Source organism: Pygoscelis adeliae, unplaced genomic scaffold (genome assembly GCF_000699105.1).
Source record: "Pygoscelis adeliae isolate BGI_AS28 unplaced genomic scaffold, ASM69910v1 Scaffold172, whole genome shotgun sequence".
NCBI lineage: Eukaryota > Metazoa > Chordata > Aves > Sphenisciformes > Spheniscidae > Pygoscelis > Pygoscelis adeliae.
In genome coordinates, this window is record NW_008824338.1 from 6,719,089 (window position 1) to 6,743,866 (window position 24,778).

The window sequence follows — 24,778 nt, forward strand, 5'->3', positions numbered from 1 at the left end:
AACACAAAAAGATTTGTTAACTCTCTTCTTCTGCCATGCCTTTGCAATGCTCTTAACTCAGTCCTCCATCTCAGGCCTGGGAGGGTAGCCGCCATCCTTGCTGTCCCCACCATGGGCTCCTCATACCTTGTTGTCCTGGCTGGGCACAGATCCAAATCTGAGCAAGTCTGTCTTTCAGCCAGTGCAGCTGCAGCTCTGGTTCTGGAGATGGAAGCCCTAACCAGCCTTTCTCAGCTAACCTGCTGTTTTCAAGAGGTCTCCTTCTCTCCAGCTTCCTGTGCTCACCTGGCCCGCCATGCTGGCTCCCACACCTGCAGTCCGGCCGGGCACGCTTGAGGCAGTTCTCTAGTCTTTCCCTTAGCAATGAGGTTATCTTTACTGCCCTTCCCAGTGGAAAAATATCACTGCTGTGGATTTGGAGTGCTCTTAATTAAATGTGCATTTTCCCCTTCCCAACAGATGCCATTCTCCAGTATAAGGCTTCTGTAATCAGACAGTCTCAGGTAGCTTGGTATCACTGTTATTCCTCTTCAGTGACACATTTGTAGTGATCTTCCTTGTTTGTAAGGGTTTACTCTGCAATTCTTGCACTCGTAGTCACTCTGAGTATTTTAGTTGCAACAGAACAATGTTATAGCTAACATTATGAAATGTGTCTAGTGACTGGCCAGTCCATTCCCACCTGAAAGGCATTTCCATTATCTTCCACCTCAAACACATGTTCACACACAATGGGATCATAACAGTGAGGAAACCACATGTAGAACTGGGGCCTTCCTGTCGTCCCTCTGTTCCTCAGCTACAAAACGGTGACAGTTACAGGGCTATTTAGAAAATACTCTGAGTTTGAACAAGAGAGACTTCTGAAGTGCACAGGGTGGTAATGCTGCAGGTCAGGGTGATTCAGCTCTCCTTTTCTGCTCTCACCCCAGAGAACCAAAGGGATGGTATCGAAGACTATGTACAAAACGCAGCAACTTTTTACAGACCCAGCCTTGGCCAGGGAGGGGAGATGGAAGAAGAGGTACTGAGGACTGACAAGACTGGATATAAAGGCCAGAGACCGTAACAGCCAGGCAATTAGGGACATGGGGTCATAGAATCACAGGGTGGCTGAGGTGGGAAGGCACCTGTGGAGATCGTCTTGTCCAACCCCCCTGCTCAAGCAGGGTCAGCTAGAGCCAGCGGCCTAGGACAGTGTCCAGTCAGGTTTTGAATATTGCCAAGAGTGGAGACTCCGCAACCTCTCTGGGCAACCATTTTCAGTATCTGATCACCCTCACAGTTAAAAAAGATACTTCTTATGTTTAAAGAAAAAGTGTCATGAACACTTGCATGTGTGGGTGACCTCAGTCCCAATACTGGCATCCATCCCCCAGCACAGAAGAGATCAGACCAGCTGAAGGATACATGGGAAAACTTTACAGATAACTGATTGTACAGCTTTATGAGCAGGTGCTGCAAAGGAAGTTCTGTCTTGAATCCCTGTGGCAATAGGGGAATACAGATAAATTGTCTATTACCAGAAAAATGCATTATGATACTACAAGTGTCACCAAACTGATTAACTTCTCAGACCACATGTAGCAGGATCCTGGGAAGGAGACCAAGGGGTACCTCACATTAACTACTTCAGACCTCAGCTGGTTTCTGTTGCTGGCAGGCTGGAGCAGACGTCCTTGAGGACTTTATTCCATGACAGGAGCTGCGACACCAGGCAGAGTAAGAAGCCCTCCTTCCTCCAGGGTTCTCCAGAGTATGACACATGAGACCACTCATCCCGCTGCAACCCTCCCGCTCACCTACTGCTCTCCCAGGAACCACTGACCTTACATATGTGACAGTTCTGCTCCCCTCCTTGCTAGGAAAAATGCTACCGTGTGGTAAAGAAGAATCACATCTCATTTCCATCAGCTCTTCTTCCTTTTTCACATCTGAAATAGAAAAGCCATGCTGGTCACTGATAGCTCAGTGAGATCAGCCTGGCTGGGGACAGAGCTGTTAGTGAGGGAAGCAGAGACAGGCATATCAAGGTTAAGGTGGACAGAAAAAATGAGGCCAGACTCTGCAAGACGACGCAGAGAAGCCCACAGCTTTAATACTATGGGTATCACAGCTCCACTGCAACCTGATCGTCTTGGAGCCCTTTGATATCACATATGTTCAGTATCGCTGTCCTCTTGTGATGATCATATATTGCCCATCACTGCAATACTCAAACAGGTATTTGACAGCAGGAAAATAGCAGGCCATTTCCCATTAAAAGATTTATCGAGCTCTGCATTATCTGCATTAAAGCAAGATTAGTTATATTTGCAGAGTTCAAAGTCTGAAAAAGTAAGGAAATGTGGAAGATAAACTCTGTACAGCAGTGCTAACATCAGTTTTATTTACATGCTCTATTTTACAGTATTCAGTCAATATGTACAGAAATACATTTACAGATTACGATATCAATGTCCACATTTTCTGAGAAAAACAGGTAAATAGAAATGTGTTCTGTGTAAGGAATGTGATTGAATTTTGCTCTAAAACATCATTTCTTATTTGCTGACATTTGACACTATAACAGTATAATCTTGAGTTACATGATGTATAGTTTGTCTTCAGCTCTCATCACTTGGCAGGGATAGTTTACAGAAGACATGAATGCCTTAGTTCAAGCATGGATGAAAGGCAAAACACCTGCCAGTCTCCGAATACGTTCTTCTTCCCCCATCCTCTCCCCAGATGTGTACCTTTTCATGCTTGTCTAAACCACACTTTTGCCATTCAGCATACTTGGATTTTAGAAAGATGTGACGTTATCAGGATTCATACATATTTAAGAACAAGGGCAAAAACTTTCTTGCATACTATACTGGTTAACACTGAGATCTTTCTCAGTCTAAGCATGTATATGCGTGATTTAATGTGATTCCATTTGTAAAAAGTATGCCACCCTCTTGAGACCCTTGTATTTATCTGCTTTCAATTACATTTCAAGTATTCAGAAAGTCTCCTATACTAATCCCGTCCAAGTTGGAAGCCAAATAGCTCATGCATGAGACTGTCAAACATGAGTAGTTGCAGATGTCAGTGCACTGATGGCAGGGATCCAGGAAGATAGATCAAGGCTTAGTCACTGAAAAATACACGCCAACACATCTCAGATACATAGTATTGTAGCACCTCATGAGGAAAACGTGTCATGACAGGAAATCAATAACCTCTTGGAGGCGATCTGTTTTTGAAATATTCTTGATTAATTATGCCAGGGTGTGTTTGGCAACTTTGCCTGATCCAGCATTAACCTAATGCTTTTTGCATGAAGCACTATTGTAACTAGTCTCATAAGTCAAATCTGATGGTTCAAGTCAGGTTTAAGAGGGTCAGGTTATAGATTTTGTAATGTCTTTGTGTCTGACATTGCTGCCTTTACTGTGGTGTGTAGGTTTTTACTATCAATCAAAATAACAATTGTTTTAACATGAACAATAGCATTTAGAACTAATTGCATTTGAAATGGAATGATTCTCCTAAATAAAGTGTGTCATATAGTGGGTAAAACAAGTAGGGAATGTCAGTGTGTTTTTGTGACAGAAGACCTTAGTTCAGGATGTTCCCCAGGCTTGTTTACTTACGTGCCTTCTTTGCAGAGGAGAAGCAGCTCTAGGAGACACACAAGGAGGGCTGCACGTCCATCTTTCTTCCCCTGCCTTCCTGCACAAACTCATTTTCCCCCTCAACAAGTGTACCAACCATACCTGCTACCACATCTGCCCCTCAACGAATGCAGGACCTCAGCCCACGCCTCCTGCCTTCCCTACACCCCCACCACATACCCTCACTTCCCTGCATCCCAGCACATGCTAGTGCCTTAGCCACTGAAAGCACATCACTCCTGGTCTTACTAGTCTTGCGGTACCTCTAGACCCTGCCATGGCCTGGCTTCTGCATCCTTAGCACAGAGTGCAAGACCAGCAGCATTTTTTCCTGCAGCAGGTGCTGTCAGCAAAGCCGAGTGCAGAGCTGAGAGCTGCTCTGGTGCCGGCCACGGCCTATCACCGGTCATCAGGTCACTCGGCAGCAGCTGCCAGCGTCCAGCTGCCGCCGCACAGCTCAGCCCTGCGCCGTTGCACAGGCTGGAGGAATGTGGAGCTGATGCTAGTGCAGCGCTTTGGCCAGGGGCACGTGCACCATTGCTTGAGAAGCTCTTCCCTCATGCGCCTCTGCCTCGCAGTGGAGTACGCGCTATTTAGAAGATGCAGGGCAATGCACGTCATGCAAAACTAGTTACAGATCGCTGGGTGCAGGAATGAGACCACGCTCACGTTAGTCTGCTACTACTTTCTGTAATACGAGAACAAAAAAGCTTAGGAGGTTACGTCCTCTAGAGCTATTTATTAAAGGAGTTTGCATGTATAATATAAAGAAATAATTAAATAAAGGTAATGACAATGTCTTGTGAGATAAATTGTTTGAACCAAGTTGCAGATAGTTGCAGTCCCCATGTGATAGACCAAAGTTTGACCTTTGGCTACCTCACCTGCACAACACCCAATAAATCCACCTCCTCAGTAACCACTTCCAAGATTTTAAATTTCCGAATAGCATCAAAGAGCCACCATTTGAAAAAGAAACTGCCACATAATGGTTTCTTGATTTTCCCAAATGTGGAATTTCTTTCCCCAAATTACAGTGGCCTAAAGCCCAGGACAAGTAATATTCAGTCCTGGACCAGTGACAGATTCAGAGTCCAATGTCTTCAGGTTAGAAAGAGGATACTTTGGCTATCATGAAGCCAAAAATAACCTTCTGTGAAAGCCTTAGTGCTAGCCCTGGGAGATTGCCAGATATTAGAATTTAACATGGCACATTTTATGTACAGATAAACTTTTCAAGTCAGTTAAAGAGATTTAGAAAACATGTTGATACAAATTATTTTCTCCTTTTGAGGCCTGTGCAGCTAGACTCATGATATGGAAGGAGTTGGCTTTCCAAGGAGAGGAATGCTATTTTCCATATGAGTAAAATTGTTTTAAACCATTGCTAAAATACACCTGCAAGCTTTGTTTAGTGATTTTTGTGCTAGGAGTACATGAGGCTTAATGATTTTACTAGCACTTTTTCAGCATAACCTGCATAAACAATCAACATTCATTCATGCAAATTAAATCTCTGTGATACATGTAAGTGTGTGTGTATAAACATTGATTTTAAGGATAATTGTAAGAGACAATAATATATTCCTTTGCCTAGATAAACCTTTTTGCAAATAGTGGTTTAAGAAATTCTAGGGCAAGTGGTTTAACTGGTAAGAGGCAAATAAGCTGAACAAAATATGTAGAAAACTTATTTTACATTGTGATTAATGAGTGATCCTTGCACAGGATGTGTGTGTATGTTCCGCATTGTTAGTGGCGTGTTTTTTCTAAGGATAAGGCAAAAATAAGGACTTGAGGTTGAAAGTAAATTGGAGGGTCGCAGGGTTTGCTCAGCTGTGGCTGAGTGCACAGAATCTGGGCTTTGTTGATTCTCTTGTATTTTAAAAGTCTCCTAACAGTAGTGCGGTGCACCCTGTCAGGAGCTGACCAGGGAGTTTGGGCACGGCACGGAAGAAGCAGAAAGCCTAGCTAAGGGATCCCAGCAAAAGGAGAGAGGTGAATTATGTGACATTGCACTTTGCATGTGTTTAATGATACCTGGATACATGACATGCATTAAAAGTAGTTATATTGAATTATACAAATTTAAAGAAAGTTAAACATGTAACAATGCTTTGTTCCATTTGGCAACGTGGCACTGGTTTTGCACAATTTTGCTATACCAGATGTGCCAAGTCCTGTCCCACCCCATCCCTGCCATCATCTTGTTTCAAGTCCAAGTGATCAAGATTTTGATGTGTCAAGTTAAGGCGTTACCTGTGCCTGCCAAACACACTGCTGGATGTGAAGGGAAGACCTGTGGTGGCTGAAAGAGGCCAAGACAGAAGCAAGGATGCGTTGCCCTGGGAGCTGCTGAATCAGGGCCAGGAGGGCACAGACGGGTCGCTTGGCCTGGTAGGATGGGAGCTGCAAGGAAGCAGCTTGAAGCAGCAGGAGCTGAGATGGGGGAGAGACAGACAGCTCAGAGGGAGGCAACTGAAGAAGCCTTCAAAAGCAGAGGGGAACCAGGACAGAGGGTTGATCAAGGTAACAACTGAGAGATGCTGAAAGGGCCAAGATGTCTCAGAGCTATAAACTTGAATGAGTAGATTGGCTTTCATACCAAATTTTTGTTACTTCTCTATATGTGTTTGCTCGTCTTGGGCTGACACCCAGGAATGGAACTGAGGTATACGATACGGTTCTCTCTTCCTCCATAGCTACCCTACGTAACCTCGAGGGAGGCATGCAATCTCCATCTTACCCTCCTGCAAAATGGGGATAGAATATCCTACCCCTACAGATCAGGGCTGCTGTGAGGGTATGTTTAATAATGCTTTTGAGGTGTTGTGAAGCGCTTCAGTGATTGGCGGTGTGGAAATTCTATAGATAAACACCTATATATAATCTCCCTGACACTAGTAGAGTCATAGGCGTGAGATCAGATTGACAGTGCTATTTCAATATATAGTCTGTACTGCATGTATCAGAAACGAGAACAAACCTGCCAACATTAGGTATGCACAGAAAAAATGATACAATTCCTGTTAAGTCAGATATGCCATGTCCACTGTATTTATCTACAGAAAAGAGGAAAAGACAGGGTAACATTAAAGAGGAAGTGTTAATTTTCTTTTCAAAGAACTGTACACTCTTATATTGATTGAAAATGGTTATCTCTGGCTCTTGTGTGTTTTGTGGCATTAATAGGGTATTGGTCTTTGTTTAGATCATACAATACTTCTTCCTCCCTCCAACCTACAATAACAATTAACGAGCCGTCTGTGGCTGCCTTGGAGTGCATCCTGTGCATCAGCATGTCTCAGTTAATAGTCATAATTTCTCATTTGTAAGAGGAAAAGTGCTACCAGCGCTTTCAGTCTCAGAAGGGCTCAGACCCACTCAAGGATTCCAGTTTATTATGTATCCAGCTCTGATATCCTGCTGCTCTCTTTATGGATTAGGCTGCCTTGGTGGAAGGTATTGTCCTTCAGATGACACATAAATACTCTCTTGCCAGCTGTTCCTTTCTTAGAAGTTTCTCAATGAGTAAATCATAATCGTGCCCCTTGTTTTACTAGTTTCTGATCTGGTTCTCCATATTACTCTGCTAGGAGCATGCGGAAAATGCAGCTTTATTACTGCTATTACTCTACAAATGGCGCTGACTACAACTGTAGGTATTTTTAGGCCTGTTAGTATTGGTTTCCAAGGTGAATACATTTAAATTTAAATGTAATCATCAGTAATGATTTTAAATTAAGAGGAATGGGCATACATAATTTTGCTGGTCGTTTCTGTAAAATCTTTAATCTCAAGGTGCTGCACAAACCCTTGAGAGGTAAGAAGGAGATGCAGACGGATTGCTTCACTCATTCTGACATGCAGCAGCTGTTAAACAACACATGATCTGGTTGTGAGCTCAGGAAAAAAAGTGAAGGGTAACATCCTATTGGTGGAAACTAGATTTTAGAGAGGAATTTAGAAAGATGGAAAGCAGAGGCAGCCAGCAGACACAGCAGTTTGCACAGCAGCTCACGCAGCAGGGTGCAAAGAAGGGGGCCTCCATCAAATTCATACCAGTGTAAGTCTCAGGCACGGTGGCAGCGTGCTGCAGGGCAGTTTCCCCAGCAGATGTTGGAGCAGCTGCCCCTGCCAGGGCAGAGGCTTTGACGCAGACACGGCTTCGGGTGGCGGACGCAGCCCTCCAGGTCCCAGGGTGCATAAAGTTCTGTGGGTGAAGACCCATCTGCAGCCTCCTTGTTCCAGGGAGCACCAGCACTTCCAGGAGGCTCCCGGTCCATCAGTTAAAATGTTGGTGACATCAAAGCTGCAAGGCCTCCTTTCTTGTCACTGGGTTTTTGCTGACTCTTAAAAGCATGGGCTGAATGTCACACTGAAGCCCTCTCAGTAGAGGTCCACGGTATTTCCATTGAACTAAAATGTCCTATACCCTGTATTTTTTAGTCTGATCAAAGTGAGTAACAAGTTGCAGTCTTCTGTTGGTTGAAGTGAATTATAATCACAATTTACGTGATCCCCAAACGGTTTCACCATCCCTGCAGAACTTCTGCATACTGACTGGGCATCTGAGAAAGCAGATGCTTTTCTAGACTTAACTTGTCGTAAAGGTAGTTGTGGACAGTCTCTGCAGGTCAGAACTGGGTGACTTGGGAAGATAGCACTGCCATGTTTGTGCTAAGGACAGAAGATACCAATACACAAAGCTGTCAATTTAGCACCTTTTTAAAAGCTTTAACATTCCCTTTAAAACACAGTTAAGGGAGGAGAAAAGCCCAAGCAAGGTATTGATGAAAACAGTGTTAAAAAAAGCAGCACTTACTGGTTGGAAGATAAAATATATAATCAGGCTTTCAAGAATGAGCACTTAATTTGCCTGAAGACTATTAGAGAACTCAGTGTACCTGCTTTGCATAAAATCTTTTTTTCCAACTACCTGTTACAGCACACACCTAGAATGGGGAAGCACAGTCCTCCATCATATCTCAACTTGTCAAGCCAACAGTACAGATGTTCTGTCTATTTGTAATGTGATTTTCCAGTCTCAGATGTCATTAGGCACATACATACCATGTGGGAGGTCGTGCGTATTTTAAAAATACCTTTTAAAGAGTCATTAATGAGCAGAGTTTCTCTCAGGAAGCAATGGCAGTGGTTCTAGGAATTAATTCACCTGCAGGTCTCAGGGTGGCTTTTTTGCAATCTGTGCTAATTCAGCTTCACTCAGAGGTTGCTCCTTTGGAGTCAGTCTCCCAAATGTTTTCTGGATCAAATTCTCCATATGATAACCTTCCTGCAAATTCCACCTGAGCTCCACGTGTCAGGCTGGTTTCTCTCTGTTTTCATGCATCGTTACCAGCAGCTGAAGATTCAGCAAGCCAAGTTTCTTCCCCACTTGTAGCTGATGGGACGCTGGGAAACAGTGCTGTGTGGTGGACACAAAATGGGGAGGAAATTGCAGCTTGCTGCTCTGCAGAGACCAGCACTTGCTAGCAGACCTAGCAAGCATAAAGATCTGTCAAAGCTCCCTTCCTTGCTGCAGGGACAGACAGTGATGGGGCGCGAGGGCAATGTTGTGGCCAGGTAGCGGGGGCTTACGGCCACGCTGCAACTCACAATGTGGTCTTGGCAGACAGATCCTTTAGAGAGGGGTTAAAAACGGGCTCAAGGGTCACTGCCTTGGCACTCTGGAGAACAAGGGGTTGGTGGCTGGGAGCGCACCTTGGCAGGTAGCACCGCAGTCACGGTGGGAGAAGCTGGCAGGGTACCTTTTCTTGCAAGTAGATACAGTTACTGAGCCCAAGCTAAAAGCTCCTGCTAATGATAGGGTTCGTTAGCTCCCCCGCTGTTGCCCCGGCAGAGCTGGAGGCTATCCCCTACCCCGAGCCTGCGGTCACTGCAGGGCACGTGCAGCGAGTGTCGCCTTCCCGGCTGATGGAGAGGGTGCTCCCTGACGTACCCACATCATTGCTCAGATCAAGTATCTAGTGTCAGCACAGTCATGCAGGCAAAACTGTCCCACAGGAGCAGCTGGTCTCAGTGGGAGCGGAATAAGCTGTCCAGGTAAAAATGCAGTTTTGCTTGTAAATACTTAGTCTATAATAAAAGTGCCTTATCAATATAGCATCAATTACTAGTGCTAGCATAGTTTACTCTATTATAATACTATATTAATCGCTATACTCTAATTATAAATTTGCCCTTTTTTTAAAGACTTTAAATGGTGCAAAATAACAATTACTGGAAATCTGTTACAGCAGCTAATCATCCTCACCATTTAAACCTCCTTGTTATTTGAACTTCCTCATTCCTTAGTCTTCTTTCAAGTAAGCCCCTGGAGATAACTTTGACAAGCAAGGTGAGAAATGTTGTGCTGTCCTCCAGCCTGCCAGTAAGTAAAAGGGATCAGTCCCAGAGATACCAGTTGGGCATCTTTGATCAGCACGGCATGATCTTTAACAAACAGGTCAAGGAAGCATCAATGTTGTTTTCTCTCTAAGCCTCAGATTCCCGTTGGTCCAAGTTTATTCAGAAATTAGGTGTCAAAAACATTAGAGGGTATAAAATTTCTGGCCTCCTGCAGCTTTCCTAGCCCTGATGGATCCCACTCCAAGCACATTTGACCCCTGCTCACCTTCACTAGGCTTCAGTCCAGGTGCCAGTCTGATTCAAATTTGGTATTTATAGCTCCAGAGTTTTAATTGGCACTGTTTGACAGAAGGTATCCCTGCCTACAAAATTTCATGTTTTTTTAAGTTAAGGTTTTTGGAGGGGCTGAAATGTAGGAAAGGGGTTGTAGTTTGGGTAAAGCATCTAAAACAGCTTTTTAGAGTGGCAGTTTCACTAGAACATTTTAAACCAAAGTTCATACTCTGGATTTGTAAAACTGCAGCGTTTGCAGTTAACATTGTCATTTGCTGTGACAGACAAAGATTAAAGATACACATCTCTGATTTTCTCCTTACACTTTTAATTGCACTGTACTTTTGACAGGATTTTGTGTATAAACTCTTTAGCGATACAGCTCATTATCCGCTTTTCCCCACCGCCTTACCTGTAGAAAAGAGCAGAAGGGAGAATTTAGGAAAATAATGACCTATTTTATTATATAACCACAGGAACTGGGAGGCGGGGAAGGAGGAAAGGACTCTAGATTAAGGGTTGATTGCTGAAATTATTTTAACTACTTTTTAATTGGCAAGCTGTTGAGTTGTTATCGTCAATGAAGAGCACATCAGCAAGCAGTATCTAAATTGGTAAACATCAATTGAGAAATGGAGCTCACAAGCTTTGTAACTGTCATTCATACAGTGAAGAGTTAAGACTAAGTGACTGGATCACAAGAGTACATCATTCAAGAAATATCAAGGGTTTGGAGTTAAAAGTCTTTGTTGTCTTCTGTTTTTTTCTCTGAAGAGGTTGTGAAGGCAGGGCAGGAGACATTTGCGCAGCTTCCAGCTACCCTGCTTTGGGGGCTCTGCAGAGCGAGGTACTGATCTCTGTCTGAAGACCTTTTCCATACAGATGTAAGAATTCATACAGGTGAACCTCCAGGGCTTGCTTTGCTGTCAGTCCCTGTTAATGGACTCTGAAGGTCCTGCGCAGTCTATAGACCTCTCATCTACTAGTGGGCACCTCTATTGCAGACCACATGTAAAACGTCTTTGCATTCCCTTGATGCTGAGTTACACTGTTTAAAGGGATGGGGGTGGAACAAGTTGTTTAAAGATGAAGAAATGGAAGGCTTCCCTAACTGCTGTATTATGCACCTGACATTCTGCAAATGCTAGTCATTAATTACTAATGCCTTGAAAATCAGAGCAGTTACCCGATTCAAATTACGTTACATCTCTGAGCCAGAGCATTTCCATTATCTTATCATTTCCCATTCAAACAATTCTTCCTTCTCCACAGTTGTTAAAGGCTCAGACCCTGCTCTGTTTCCTCTCATTTAGACCTCTTATCCACACAAGGATACTCCATGTCTGTCCTGCCTTCACGTTGGTGAAAATTGGTGTGGGTTTACAGCATAATTATTACAAACTTACAAATCTGGCCCTCCAGCTCCCCCCAGAACTACATGTGCACATCTGGTGGCAGAACGTGGCCAATGTAAGCCATAACCTTCTTTTCCAGTTGATGATCAAGTGCTTGGGGAAGGATTGAACCTGGTTTAGGGCTTAGGCTGCCCTTGCAATCCTTGCACCTGCAGACTTCCCTGTGGACTGGACAGGAGAGTTCACAGTCGCAGTCACACCAAGCCCCAGGACCACGCTCTCAACTGAAGTAATCCCCTTTAGTCACCAGCGATAACTTGTCCCCATGGTGGCAAGGCAGGGCATGTTTCTGGAGTCACCAGTAATGCTGGTTCTAGGTGAGCTGTGTATTGAGAACTGATGGGGTTTATTTCCTGGCACGTTTGTGCTTCGCTTATGTATATTTTCACGCCTGCCAGCACTCTGAAATCTAGACATCGAGTATTGGGGGCAGGCTAGATGCAATTTTTCATGCTGCTGACATTAATTGGATGAACAGACCTTCTCAGAAGGGGCAGTGTAGGAAATGTGTATGGAAAAATGACAAAATAAGGACTTTCACAGCTAAATAAAGACAAGTGGCTGAAAATGGTTTTTACAGCTTTGGCTTTCATATGTTTCATTTGGGAATCTAAAACCATTTTGCACAACAACTAACAAATTAAGATTCACAGCACCTTTCTGAAGAAGATAATTGCTCCTGTCTTACAGATGGAGGAACAGAGGTATTCAGGCTATCATTTGAAAATATGTCCCCTGTTTTCAAGTCCCCAGATTGAGATACATTTAAACCTAATTCTCAGAAGCATTAAATACCTCCATTTATACTCATCCATTTGGGATTGTTTGTGCCTAGAGTCTCTGAAAATCAGATGCATTGCCTCCTAACTTGAATGGTCAAAATAACTTTGTGATGTGGCAAAGACTGCAAGGCCAAACTAGGGCTGGGACCCATGCCCCTCATGCCACATCCCGTTTTTACTCACTGAGTATCCACCTTGCATTCCTCGCCAAAAGGAAAAGCATGTTCTACTCACTCAGTTTTCCTCTGCTCTCTTGAACAATTGGATGTTATAGCAAAAATATCGCTTGGGTTATTGATCGACTTTGTAGAGTCATTTTACCTTGTCTTTCTAGACCATCAAGAAATTGTCTTCAGGTTTTTGTAATTAAGTTTCTTATTGTAGAACTAGCATGGAAATGCAGTGAGAATCATTTGCATCACCTGGTTTTCCCCCGTTGTTTTATTTTTTTCAGCATACAACAGTTTTGCCCTTTGTATTAATCGAGATGAGAACAACACATCATCAGTATCCCAGCAGGAGTTGTGGACTGGCTGCAGTGTGCACCTTCGCTGTTGGCTATATTTTATGGTAAGGGCTGTACGCGCTGTGTTTTCATATTGTATTGGGGGTTTTGTACTGCTAAATTTGGGCACATATTTCATTATGGATATAATCGCTAACACATTCACGCTGCATGCCTCGTTTGGTCCAAGACCTGGGCTTTGTCTGGTTTCCCCAGATGCTTATATTTTTAGAAAGTATATGCCAAACCTCACACAACAGGAATTTGTTGAACAATCCCATGTAAGCAGTGGTCTTTCCAAGGGTACATTTTTCAACCTTTTTTCAAGCTAAATGTTTTTCTTGGACCTTAGTTTTATTGCTTAGGGTTTTTGTTCTATCAAATAAAATTGAGAATGGGCAAATGATTTCCTGCATCAGTATTTAAGCGGCAACAGAAAAGATAGAACACTGTCTTTTTTCTTTACTAGTTCATAAATTATTTCTGTAAAATTGATTACAGAATAAGCCAGTAATCCAAACACTCTGAAGTTTGTTTTAAAAAATGCAAATGTTTGTGAAAAATTAAACTAAACCAGAAATAACCTTTCTTACACAACATTAAATTAAGTCTTTGATCAATTTCTATTCAAGCACCTGACTTACATGACAGAGTTAATTTACTTTGGTCATTCTAGCATTTTATTTTTCACTAAACCTTTGTTTTATTTACAATGCTCCTTTGATAGCATATATCCTTTATCCTTTCTGCAAACATTTCATGACCCCCTGTTTACTTCTCATATTCTCTCTTCTCACCTCACAACACCCTTCCTTCAGCTAAGAGGATATTTTCAAAATTGTGGATAATACTGCTTTTTCCACCAGTCAAGTGAGATAAAACTAATGAGAGAGAAACACAGCCTCAAGGCAGTACTGTACACTGCTTCAACTGTGGAACTTGCCCCTTCAGTCCAGTGAAAGAGAAGCCATTATTCATACACGTCCACGCACACTGAGTGATCATAAAATGCTAGTAATCCAGCTGAAGTGGGATGTTGTGTCCCAGGACAACAGTCACATTCTGCCATTTGTTTTTATAAACATACATATCCTTCTTAAAAAAGAATAATATTTGCAATTGTAAGATAAGGACAGCCTCATGCAAAAAGGCACGTAATGATTCCTTCAGGAGAAAGGAATTATTTTGTTTTAACTCATATATAATAATGCATAACTGTGACATTTCTTGACCTTCCTCTGAAGGGTGCCTAGAGACAGGTTGGCAGAGTTACTGTGCCTGTGATCTGACCTCCTATGGCAACTCCTGTTTTCTCAAAATCATCTGAGTAGGCACATGCAATAGTATTCAGTAGGAACAGAAAATTGGAACAATCCAGTTCTGCAAGTGAAATAAACCAGAGGCGTCTTAAAATCTTTTAAGAAGCTGTTACAGTATCAGTGTGATACTCATATGGCTTGATCCTGCCCACTACAGTGCATCTACATTCTACAGCTACAAATACAAGGTAAAAGGAAATTGTAGGACAAGTAAAGTAGGGGAAGAAGATTCTGCATTAAGAAATTAACTGCTAAGCAGATACCCAGTTACAACCTATGATCAGATCCCTTTGCTTTTGCTGTTTATTGGTTTTGCCTACACGTACATTATTTCCAAAACAGATAGGACTACTCTCAAGTGCCTCACCTTCTTCCAAGTTGTGATTTCTCTAAAGATGGTCTGAGACAATTGCTTATTCAGCCTAGAGATCATCCTGCTAAGTTCTGCACTTAAAGCCCATTTCTCCTTCTGATCTTATGAAAGAAGGTCTTTGGGGAGGACTGGAGGCAGACACAGGCTACACTGGGCCATCATCTGCAAGTTCTGCATGTCTTCAGCTTGCAAGTGTTATTGAAGCCTCTATCCAAGATTTGGTTGAGGCTGCAGGCCAAATCTTGGCTCGATGATAGCAATACAATATATCTGACATTCACAGGTTGGGAAAATCTACCAGAAAGTATGAAGAGTGGGGTTTTTTTCATCCCTCTCAGAGTGTGCCTACCTTTCACAGCTGAGGTCCACTATCTTCCTGCTGCTAAGTGACCACATTGAAGTAGGGACCTTAATCACTTAGAGGGTTTGGAATTACTTAATTCGGATTTGCTGCCCTTGTTGGTGTACCTTTTAGACCCCTCAAGGTTAGCACAGTGCATTAAAATGAGATTACACTTGCAAATGACCTAGTTACATACAGCCTGGTGGAACTTACTTCCTTTGTACCTTTGGTTGTCCATGGGTCCCCTGCTGGGGCTTAGTTCTTGGTTTATGTTTTTTTACCTAGAAGTTAGGGATCTGCCACTTGAGAATTTGTCCTCTCCCTACGTCGTTTTTCCCTCAGCAGAAGTGTTTTCACTGCACCTCTCACAGTATAAAGTGGAGACAGTTGCTAATCAAATGTTCTCTATGTTTTGCCCTTAAATTTTGAACTCTCTCCCCACCTCAGCTGAAACCTTCTTACCATGCTACATGATATATATGTCATGTTGCACTTCGTACTGTAAAGGAGCATACAGGAGGATATTGTTCAGGTTTGATTCTGTTACTGCATTTTTTTCAACTCCAAGTAGAGGAGAGCTTCTGTTTTATTTCATATGTGACTGAATCTTTCACATATGGAAGAGATGGTGGAGTAGCAAGCTTTTATTATATATATTTGATAAATGAGAAAACAGGCAAACTATTCTGAATAGAATCACTGAAGTTGGAAGGACATAGCTAAATAACTTGTTATCCCTTGAGCATTATTCAGAGGCGTTACCTGAGAAACATCCTTTCTTGAAGAGCAAAACCTTTTTCTATTTTTCTTTCTTTTTTTTTGCATTCTTTCCGTTCAGTCAGAGAGCGTTTGAGTAGGCACACTTAGTTGATGCGCTCTCTGTGACGGGGAGCTCTCCCTTGCTCTTAAGGAACGGTGCCCAGGCAGAGCATTCACAGACTTGCATTGCCTGTCACAGACCATACATGGACTTTCAGGATCAAGGCCACAGGATAAGATGGGAAAGGCCGATTGGCTTTATTTAGCATGGCTTGAAAAGGTTACAATTTGTATTGGATTGTTAAATCTAGACAGTGCTAAGAAAACCCAAGAGCTTGCCAGTACTACCAGAAAATACTGCCAATGGCTGTATGGAGTTGGTTGTCAAGGAACAGAAAAGAGCCAGAAATGTGTTGCTCCTTGTAATAAGAATGACCTCATGGTAACTAATATCAGAGTCTAATATGTCCCTAAAATAAACTGAGACAAATACGTTTATTTAAAGTGGTTTTCTTGTTCCCTCTGCTTTTGAGCACTTGAGGATGCCAAAAAAACAGACCCTAAGAACCTGACTCCACTGCTCTAGTCATGCAGGGCTACGTGTTTGGGAGCAAAAGACTTGATCTGCTCTCTTGTTGCTATCTCAAATCCACTAGGAGCTGCCTCCACAAGTGCCAAGCTTGGACTTGATTAATTCTTTGATTCTTTGATAAATCTATTTAAAGAGCTCAGGTACCTTTAAACTTTCATTTGAAAATAAAGTTTCTCATTAAGTTACTTTAGGAAAGTCCTGTAGATTTGCCGAGGGAAAGCATTTAGATGGGGTAATTTGCTGATTTCTTCTTGAACAAATTTAAGAAAGGAATGTACACTGAGAATTTGGAATGAATTTGAGATCAATGCTGTCAGCCTTGCTGTAGGATTTCCATGAGCGATTCTCCATAGAAGGAGAGGAAGATCAGAAAGAGCAGATGTTGGCAAAGGGATAAGGGTGCAGACTGCTAGGACAAACCTCGACATTCAGAAGAGAGGGGTGGAGAGTTAGAGCATGAAGCTTGGTGGGAATTAACAGCCATATCGATAAAGAAGGGCAGGATTGAGAAACCAGAAGGATTTCTCAAGTGGCTCGTGCCAATGGAGCAGGAGAGACACAGCATGGCTGTACTAGGGTGTGCTGAGGGTCTGTATGTAGGGAGGGGGTCATGAATGCTTTTGGAAGTGAGCACTAGGGCCAGAAGTTTATTAGAGACCAGAGGAATCAGTGGTTGGGGAAAAAACAAGTGAAAAGTCCTTGAGGCAAGTAAGAGAGATGAACTAGAACCATGGGTTAAAAGAAAAATGGGTAAGGAAATGTGCAGCTCACAGGTCAGCAGCTTGAAAGCCGAAATCATGCAAGTAAGTGGGAAAAGCTGGGAGGGGGAGAGAGAGACAGGCTTTGAAATCAGAGTGGAAGGCTGATGGGGAGGTGGGTGATAGATGAGACAATGCAGAGGAGGAGGAAAGAGTTGGAGCCAGAGCTACTCAGAACAGGAAAGAGTAGGAAGAAGTAGAAGCAGCAGAAATAGGCCAGGAGAAGATTAGCGTCCCGTGTACCTGACCCAGAAGGAGGGTGGGAGAGCAGAAGTGCTTTCAGTGAGAGAAGGCTGCATGGATCCTCAGCCTGTTAGGTCTGACATAGCCATCATGGACTGTTACATTCTGGCTCCCCTCCACCTGCACATCCTCAAATGTTTCAGTCAAAGCAACAGTAAAATCACAGGTGACATGCACAGATAATACATTCTCACTTGCTTGTGCAGCTCCTTAAAATATAGCTCAAGAAGGCATAGCAACCATTACTATATTTAAAATGAAATATTATTTATCAAAATAGATGACTTCCAAAGATGACAACATCTTGCAGCGGATCTGCGGAGTTTCTGTCATTCTAGCTACCTATACATAAAAACAAATTTCTGCTAAGCTTTGTTCGTCCCAGAGGATGCCAGCACCATGTCATGCTGAGTATGTTTTGCATGTGACATTATTTGCAGCTGCAGTTTTCCAGGGCTTGCCTTCTTGTGACTGCATAAGCCACTCCATACCAGTAGCACAGTCCTATGAACCACATATTGTTCAGCACCACTCAGATGAATGGAGAAGAATCCAGTGTAAGAAACTGGAACAAGACTGGACGATTGCTGTTATTTCCTAACTGATGACTGTTTATTGAACTTATTTTTTAGTCTTTAAAATTTCTAAACAATGTACATTCCTTGTGTAGGTGACTTAGGCCTCACTGGCTGGTATTATAAGAAGCCTAGCATCTTAACGTGGCTGAGATCTTAACAATTCTGATTAGATGCAGAACAAGGTGTCCTATGTTGGGGGGGGGGGGGGGGGGAGAAAAATCATAAGGATTTATGAAAATGTGCCTCACATCAGTCGGTATTAGAAACCAAAAGTAGAACAGATTTAGTGTGGTTCATTGTGCTCCTGCCTCTAAAAGCACAAGGTTGGTCCCTACTCTATAACCACAAATGATTTGTTCATTCAAGTTTTGAATGACTCAGCTGCTGTAAGCCCGTCACCTCCTTTGGGAGACATTCCACAATTTAATAGTTCTGGGTAAAGTTCTCACTATCTGTGGAAAAGGAAGAGAGTGATGCTAGGAAAGATCATGAAATAAAAGCGTAGAAAACGCCCATGTTCTGTTGTTTGGTAAAGAGTAACAACAATGGAAACGGGCCTAGGATTTGTTTGGGACCAAAGATTCAGCCTTCCTTTCTGCCAGTCACTGGAAACCTGAACAGCACAGAAGATGTGGGAAAGGATTTGCTGCTGCGAGAAGTAACTGCCATAGTAGATCAGAGTAGTCAGGTATCCAAGCTCTACCTGTAGCTAATGTCAGATGATTGAGGAGAAGATTTAGCAGGCCATTTTGGAATAACCAGCCTGTAAGGGAAGTTTTCTTCCAAAATCTATGTCAAAAAGTAGATGCTTGGATCCTTCAGTCTTGGTGGTTTATATACCTTGTACTCTTTGAACTTAAGCATAACTGTACTCATTCTTATTGCTTGTACAGTCTCCTGACTTCAGAAGCTTGCTCGAGTTGCATGATACGGCCCAGAGAAGAGGAGTAGACTTCTAAACTTGTATACTTCATAACTTCTTTGAATATCTCGATTTCAGTGATGTATCACTGAAAGATAGGGTAGAACATTCCAGAGGTTAATTAGGTATCATGCAGAAAGGTATTTCCGTTATCCGATTTGAATTTCTTGTCTCTGAGTTCTGTTGAAGTGCTTCTTCTGTTATGAGGAAGAGCATCGGGAGCTCTTCAGCCATTTTATGACATGCATTATTATTCTGTGTCCTCTCATTCACTGCTCTTGAAAAGTTACACAGCCCCTCATCTAGTAGTTCCTGTTTCCAGAACATGTAGTACTGATTGTTGTTTGGCTGCAGGTTTCGCTGAAGGACTCAACTTGGGCAGGAAATGGGTGGAGACTCTCAAGAGTTCAGACCACAATGTGCCGCCAAGCTGTGATGCCTGTGCAAGTATATTCAGACTCCTGTAGCTGAGAGCAGCCATCATGAAGAAGCAACCATTTTCCGCAACACGTCTCCCGTTGCAAAATCTTTCGGGTGTCATGGTTATCTGCCATTATATCCACGTGTTGAGCTTGCTTCTACCAGCACTTGAGTTTTACACGTGCTGTTGTAACAGCTGCATTACTCAAAGCGACAAGTAGAGCACACATAAACCGCAAGGTTCTGACAATTTTTTGTAGTTACTTTTCCTCATTAACAAAAGATCTATAGCCAAAGAATAAATGTACATGTATCTTCTCTGCATAGTTTTCATTTCCTCCTAATTACTTTGATAGGAGAGATATACAACATCTACTGTATACTAGAAGTGAAAAACAGCTACAAAGTCAAATTTTTGACAGATTTGTTAAAAAGAAGCAATATTGTATGTTTTCAAATAGCTTTTTCTGATTTCTACACCAGCTGGTTGAAAATTTCCGAAAATCACCACTTCTTTTAACAGATATTTTAATTTGAATACAATGTGTGAATATTTCCATTCCTTCTTTTCTTACCAGTTCTAACAAATGGCTAAGTGAGCTCGATGACCTGTAACACATTCATCTTTGAAAACGCACGGTTATGTCTATATAGGCTGCCATGGAACCGAAACACAGGGAGGTTCAAGTTAATTTTATCTTCTCAAAAGTAGCCAGTCCAGTTTTAGCTTAAACTTTTTCTCCTCTGTTTATTTTTATCTAAACGATCCATTTTTTATACCTGTTCAATAACAAGGTCTTAAATTGGATATAGATTTGCACTCCTAAGTAAATCTTAATGCATGCTCCCCTGTGCTTATCTAATAATGAGGTTGGACAGGAATAATGACTACTAGAATTGCAACGTTGAAGGCATTCATTAACATTAGTAATCAGCAATCTTGTGTGGAAGCTTTATGCCTACAGTTGATCAGCCCTTTATTGTGCAGCGTCGAGATAGCTTGTATTAAAGCAGGAACGAACCCACTAAGAAAGGCCATCAGGTGAGGTTTCCATGGCAGCAGTCATCCCTTTGCTGCTCCCGTTTGTGGTATAGACAATGCAGGAATAGTCAGTGTGTCACTGCTCAGAGGAAAGAAGGCTGGTATTACTCCATCCCAATGTGGCGAGCGGCATTGTACAGCTCATTTTAAGGAAGATCAGGGCAGCTGATCAGGTGGGTTTGTGACCGTTGTCTCCCGAGTGGCACTCAGTACCTCTTGCACCCAAAGCATGAGTTCCTACAGCATGGCTGCACCGGGGACAGGCATACAACAGCTACGCTGAACGCACGAGCAGTATCATCAAGCAATGAATGTGCTCCCGTGCTGGGCAGCAGAGAGCAGAGGGCATGAGCTGTACTCAAAGACTCTGAACTAACCAGAGATCGCTGACATTCGGGAGCTCATCAGTGACTCATTAGTTGGATTTAGAAAATATTTCCTCTTTCTAGCATAAAAGCATTCTAGTAAATGCCACTTCTACTTGGTTCATGAAGTTGGCTATGTAGGTGCAGTTTAGAAGGTCCCTTGAAAAGTCCCTCTGTAAAGGTGCTTTATAGTGCTGGGCAGTTTCATCACACCAGAGAAAATGAGTGAAAAAGAAGCATTGGCTTTTTTTCAAGCTTTTTCCTTGGAGCTTGTCTTTCACAGAAGGATCATAAAATGAAAGCAAATGAAACTGAAAAACTTTAGGCAGTAATAGACACTCCCTGCTAAGCCAACCTGAGAGTAGAGGACATCCCGTTACCTTCTACCCAACTGTCCCATCTTCTTCTTCGATCAAGAAGAAGACGGTATCCCCTGTTACCATGGGTTACACAGAAACCCTTTATTTTTTCAGATACCTTTATCTTGTCAGGTTAATTCTGGCACAGAAGAATGGTGTAGAAAATAACTCTAAAGTACAGAGATCATTTCACCATATGTGAACTCACTTGGAGAAAGGGTTTTTAATCTGCATTTAGATCGTGCAGATTAATTTACTGACACATGTAAATTCCTACATGAAGTGTCCAACTGTTAAGGGTTTGGCTGTAATAAAAGCTTTTCTAAGGAGGAGGGAAGCTATGACAACCATGTACGTTTCCAGGGTGATGGAGAATCGTTAAACAGGGATTCTGTACTCTCTGTGCGACAAGCGTTTATGGTAACAGTTCTGGGTGGACTTCTGTGTCTCTGCCCTTCAGGAGCCAATGACTGTTGATCTAGTGATCAAAAGTCTTCCTTAAACAAATAGGAGTATCAGCAAGTGAAGCAAATCATATGGACGTGGAAATCCCCATCAATAATAAATTGTCTGTGCAGCTGCTGAGTCTTCTCTAGCTGTGCTTCACTGTGAGCTTCTCTCTCAAATTGCCAGGTCAGAAAGGAAGAGATTTACATTCTTGAAGAGAGCCCAGCAGCTCACGGGCCCCAGCCTGTCTACACTGAGCACTTTTCCTGGTTAGCCTCCGTGATGTTTGCTCAGTTGTTTGGTAGCATTTGCCTTTCTTAGCTTCCACCTGCTGGAACGTATGGACTCGCTCTGCTCCCTCTGACTTCACCACTCACCACGTCAGACCTCAACGCAAAAGCTATCCCTTCAGAGGGTACAGGTGTCCATTGCAGTCACACACAGTGAAACCGCATACCTGGAGTGCTTCTTCAGGCTGCACTGCAGTAAAGCTGACACCCTGTCTCTTGGGTTAACGAACCAACAGTCTCCACTGTAGCTGAATGCTAAAAATCTCTGTGACCAGAATGATGTCACCATCATTCCTTTTCCTTTACTGTGTATTGAATGTGGAGCTGGGGAGAATTTCACCGATAAAGTGGTTTCTTTTTTTTTTTTTTAAATGTTTATCCTACCTAGAGAAAAATTATTAGATCCCAAATGATACCAGGTAACTGAAAGAAAAGGAGGAGCAACCTAAAACACAGGTGCTGAAGAAATTATTCTCTCAAAGAGAGGCTGAACCATATGTTTCTGGCAAACCCAAAAACTGACGCACTTGCCAGGTGTAGCAAGGAGAAGCAGCAGAAACACACAAACGTACAAAATGAAAGAAGGACCCTGCAGAAAGCAGAGAGTTGGGCTGTGTAGAAGAGCCTGGAGAACCCTGAATGCTCTTTGGATAAAGAACCTGCCCGGAACAGAGGATGCTGCAGTTTCCACGCTGCCACACGAAACAGGGGTGTGTATTCCTCATAAATATAAATGCAGCAAGGAAATACCTGCCTGCATCAGAACATGACAATTGGCCAACTGCTCATATTACATTTAAAACAAAGCAGTAAGAATGTGGGAAATCAGTCATAGTTTCATCATTTGTGATGTCTCTTCTGGGTGGATGTCATCCAGGTGCTCCAGTTCAGTTGCAACTTGCAGTCCTTTCAAATAATTGCCTTTCAGGTTACAGTAGCTAAGCCTATAGCCCAAGCTACGTTTGAAAAACAGGGCTATAAGAGTCAGTACTTGTTATTTTTGTTTTGTTTCAGGGTGTGCTGGATTCACCATGTTACAGGAGTGTGGGTGTACCCACTTCTTGAGCACCTCAGCCCAGGTGTCAAAATAATCTTTTTTGCAGCTGTTACCATAATAATTAACATATTCTACTTGGTGGGAGAGGTCCTGAACAACTACATCTGGGATACCCAAAAATGTGAGTATTATTTTAGGAATATTAACTGATGAAATACACCATCAGGACTTGAGTATGCTCCCCTGAAAGTCGAGAAGATTTTAAGCTGGCTAAAACAAAGGAGAGTGACAGAAGCTCACTGAAATGTCTTGCTTGCTTGCTCTTTAAAGCAGCCACATGAACGGAATGGCTGCTGGAGAGCATGATGAGCTATGAATATGTATTCTTTTTTATAACTTCCAATACTAATTTAAGAACTTTTGGCAATTACCTGAGAGGTTTACAACCCACTTGGTTTACAACCCACTTATTAGCTGATGAACCCATTAAATGCAGTTAGAATAAAGTATCATTCTGTGGGAGTGCTGTTAATGGTAAGCTTAGACTTAGAAATAAAAATACATTCTTCTAGTATTTTCAGGTATAAGGTGTTTTCTGCTTATAAATTTACTCAAGGAAAATGAATATTTTCATGTCAGTAAAATAATAGGAATGAAAGATCACCTTAGTGCAGGGTAAACATAACTGTGCAGACTCTACATCACCTACCCTGCCTAGGCCACCCATTGCTGAGTAGAGGAAAAGGGAAAATAAGACAAACACAAGATGAAAAGTAGGTTCCTTTAATCTATGAAAGATGTTTTTCATTTATCAAATTGCCTGAAATAAGCAAACAACATTCATAATCACCGCAATGGCAAATCACAACTGGAGTGAAATCCACGCTCTGTGGGAATTCTGTCATTACATTCATTGGGCACATAACACATTGGGACCATATGAACAGCCTTTATCCCCGCTTGGGAAACTTTGTGTAATGGTTAATACACCGTAAATTCACATGGTAGTTTATTGCACACACAAATCTCTTTTAACAAGTCCTCCAGTACTAGGTAGAACCCAATGCCAGAAGCTCAAAGCAGTTTTACTTGCCATTTGCTCACATTAGCACCTGAGTATAAAGTGTCTTTTTGGTTTTGCTCTAGAACCAGCGATCATTGGTCACAGTGTTCAAGTCTGGTTTTCAGACCTCAGTTTGATGTCACATTCCCATCTATTTAACTTACTTAATTCAGGAAAGAAGTTTCTAAAAAAGGCAGCCACATGGAATAATTTCACTTGACCTAAGTCCTGTATCAAGAATAATAATGTGGTGAAGAATCACATGTTCTTACCAAGTCCATGAATAAGTAAATGGTGGAAAATCTCCCTCACTATTCCACTGTATGCATAACAAAATCCCTGGTTCTTGTGGCCCTCCACCCTAGAGGAGCTAACATCAGTCGGGTCATTCTTCCAAGCTCTTCCAAGGTTCATCATGGCCTTATTATCATCTCCATCATTTCCTTGATTTGGTTAAAGAATATTGATCCAAAGTCCTTTGTGGCTCAAGCACTTGCAAAACAGAAAATGCCGTGAGACACCTGCTGGTTTGCTGTGCTTGAAACACTTTGCATAAACCTAACCTGAAGCGTATGGCAGGCACACCACAAACAGCAGAGATGTAAAATAATGCTAGTCTGTCACCGTGTGAGACTTGGGAAAATACTGTTTGAAAACTGTACATTTAAAAGGGGCTTTTGAGCAGTAAGCTTGCAAATTAAAGCAGTCTGCCATGAGAAGATTTCTGGGGTGAGAGGGGGTTGTTTTGGGTTTGGAGTTTTTTTCCTTTTCCTCTGGAGATGCATTAAATGAAACCTCACTACTGACAAAATGATTTGCAGTTAGTTTTTCCAAGTTAAACCACAAACATGGTAGGCAAGGAAAAATTTGCCCTTTGTACAAGCCAGTGTCTGTCCACAGTTTTGAGGGTATCTGCA

At 42.4% G+C, this 24,778-nt stretch overlaps 1 protein-coding gene across 1 annotated transcript in view; it reads left to right on the forward strand.

Moving 5' to 3' along the window:
• Positions 1-24,778, forward strand: part of AIG1 (androgen-induced 1) — a 174,438-nt gene that overhangs the window by 147,604 nt on the left and 2,056 nt on the right. Inside the window, exons 5-6 of the mRNA XM_009319150.1 lie at positions 12,941-13,056; positions 22,816-22,979. Coding sequence (XP_009317425.1) covers positions 12,941-13,056; positions 22,816-22,979 — 280 coding nt within the window. The remainder of the gene's footprint in view (positions 1-12,940; positions 13,057-22,815; positions 22,980-24,778) is intronic.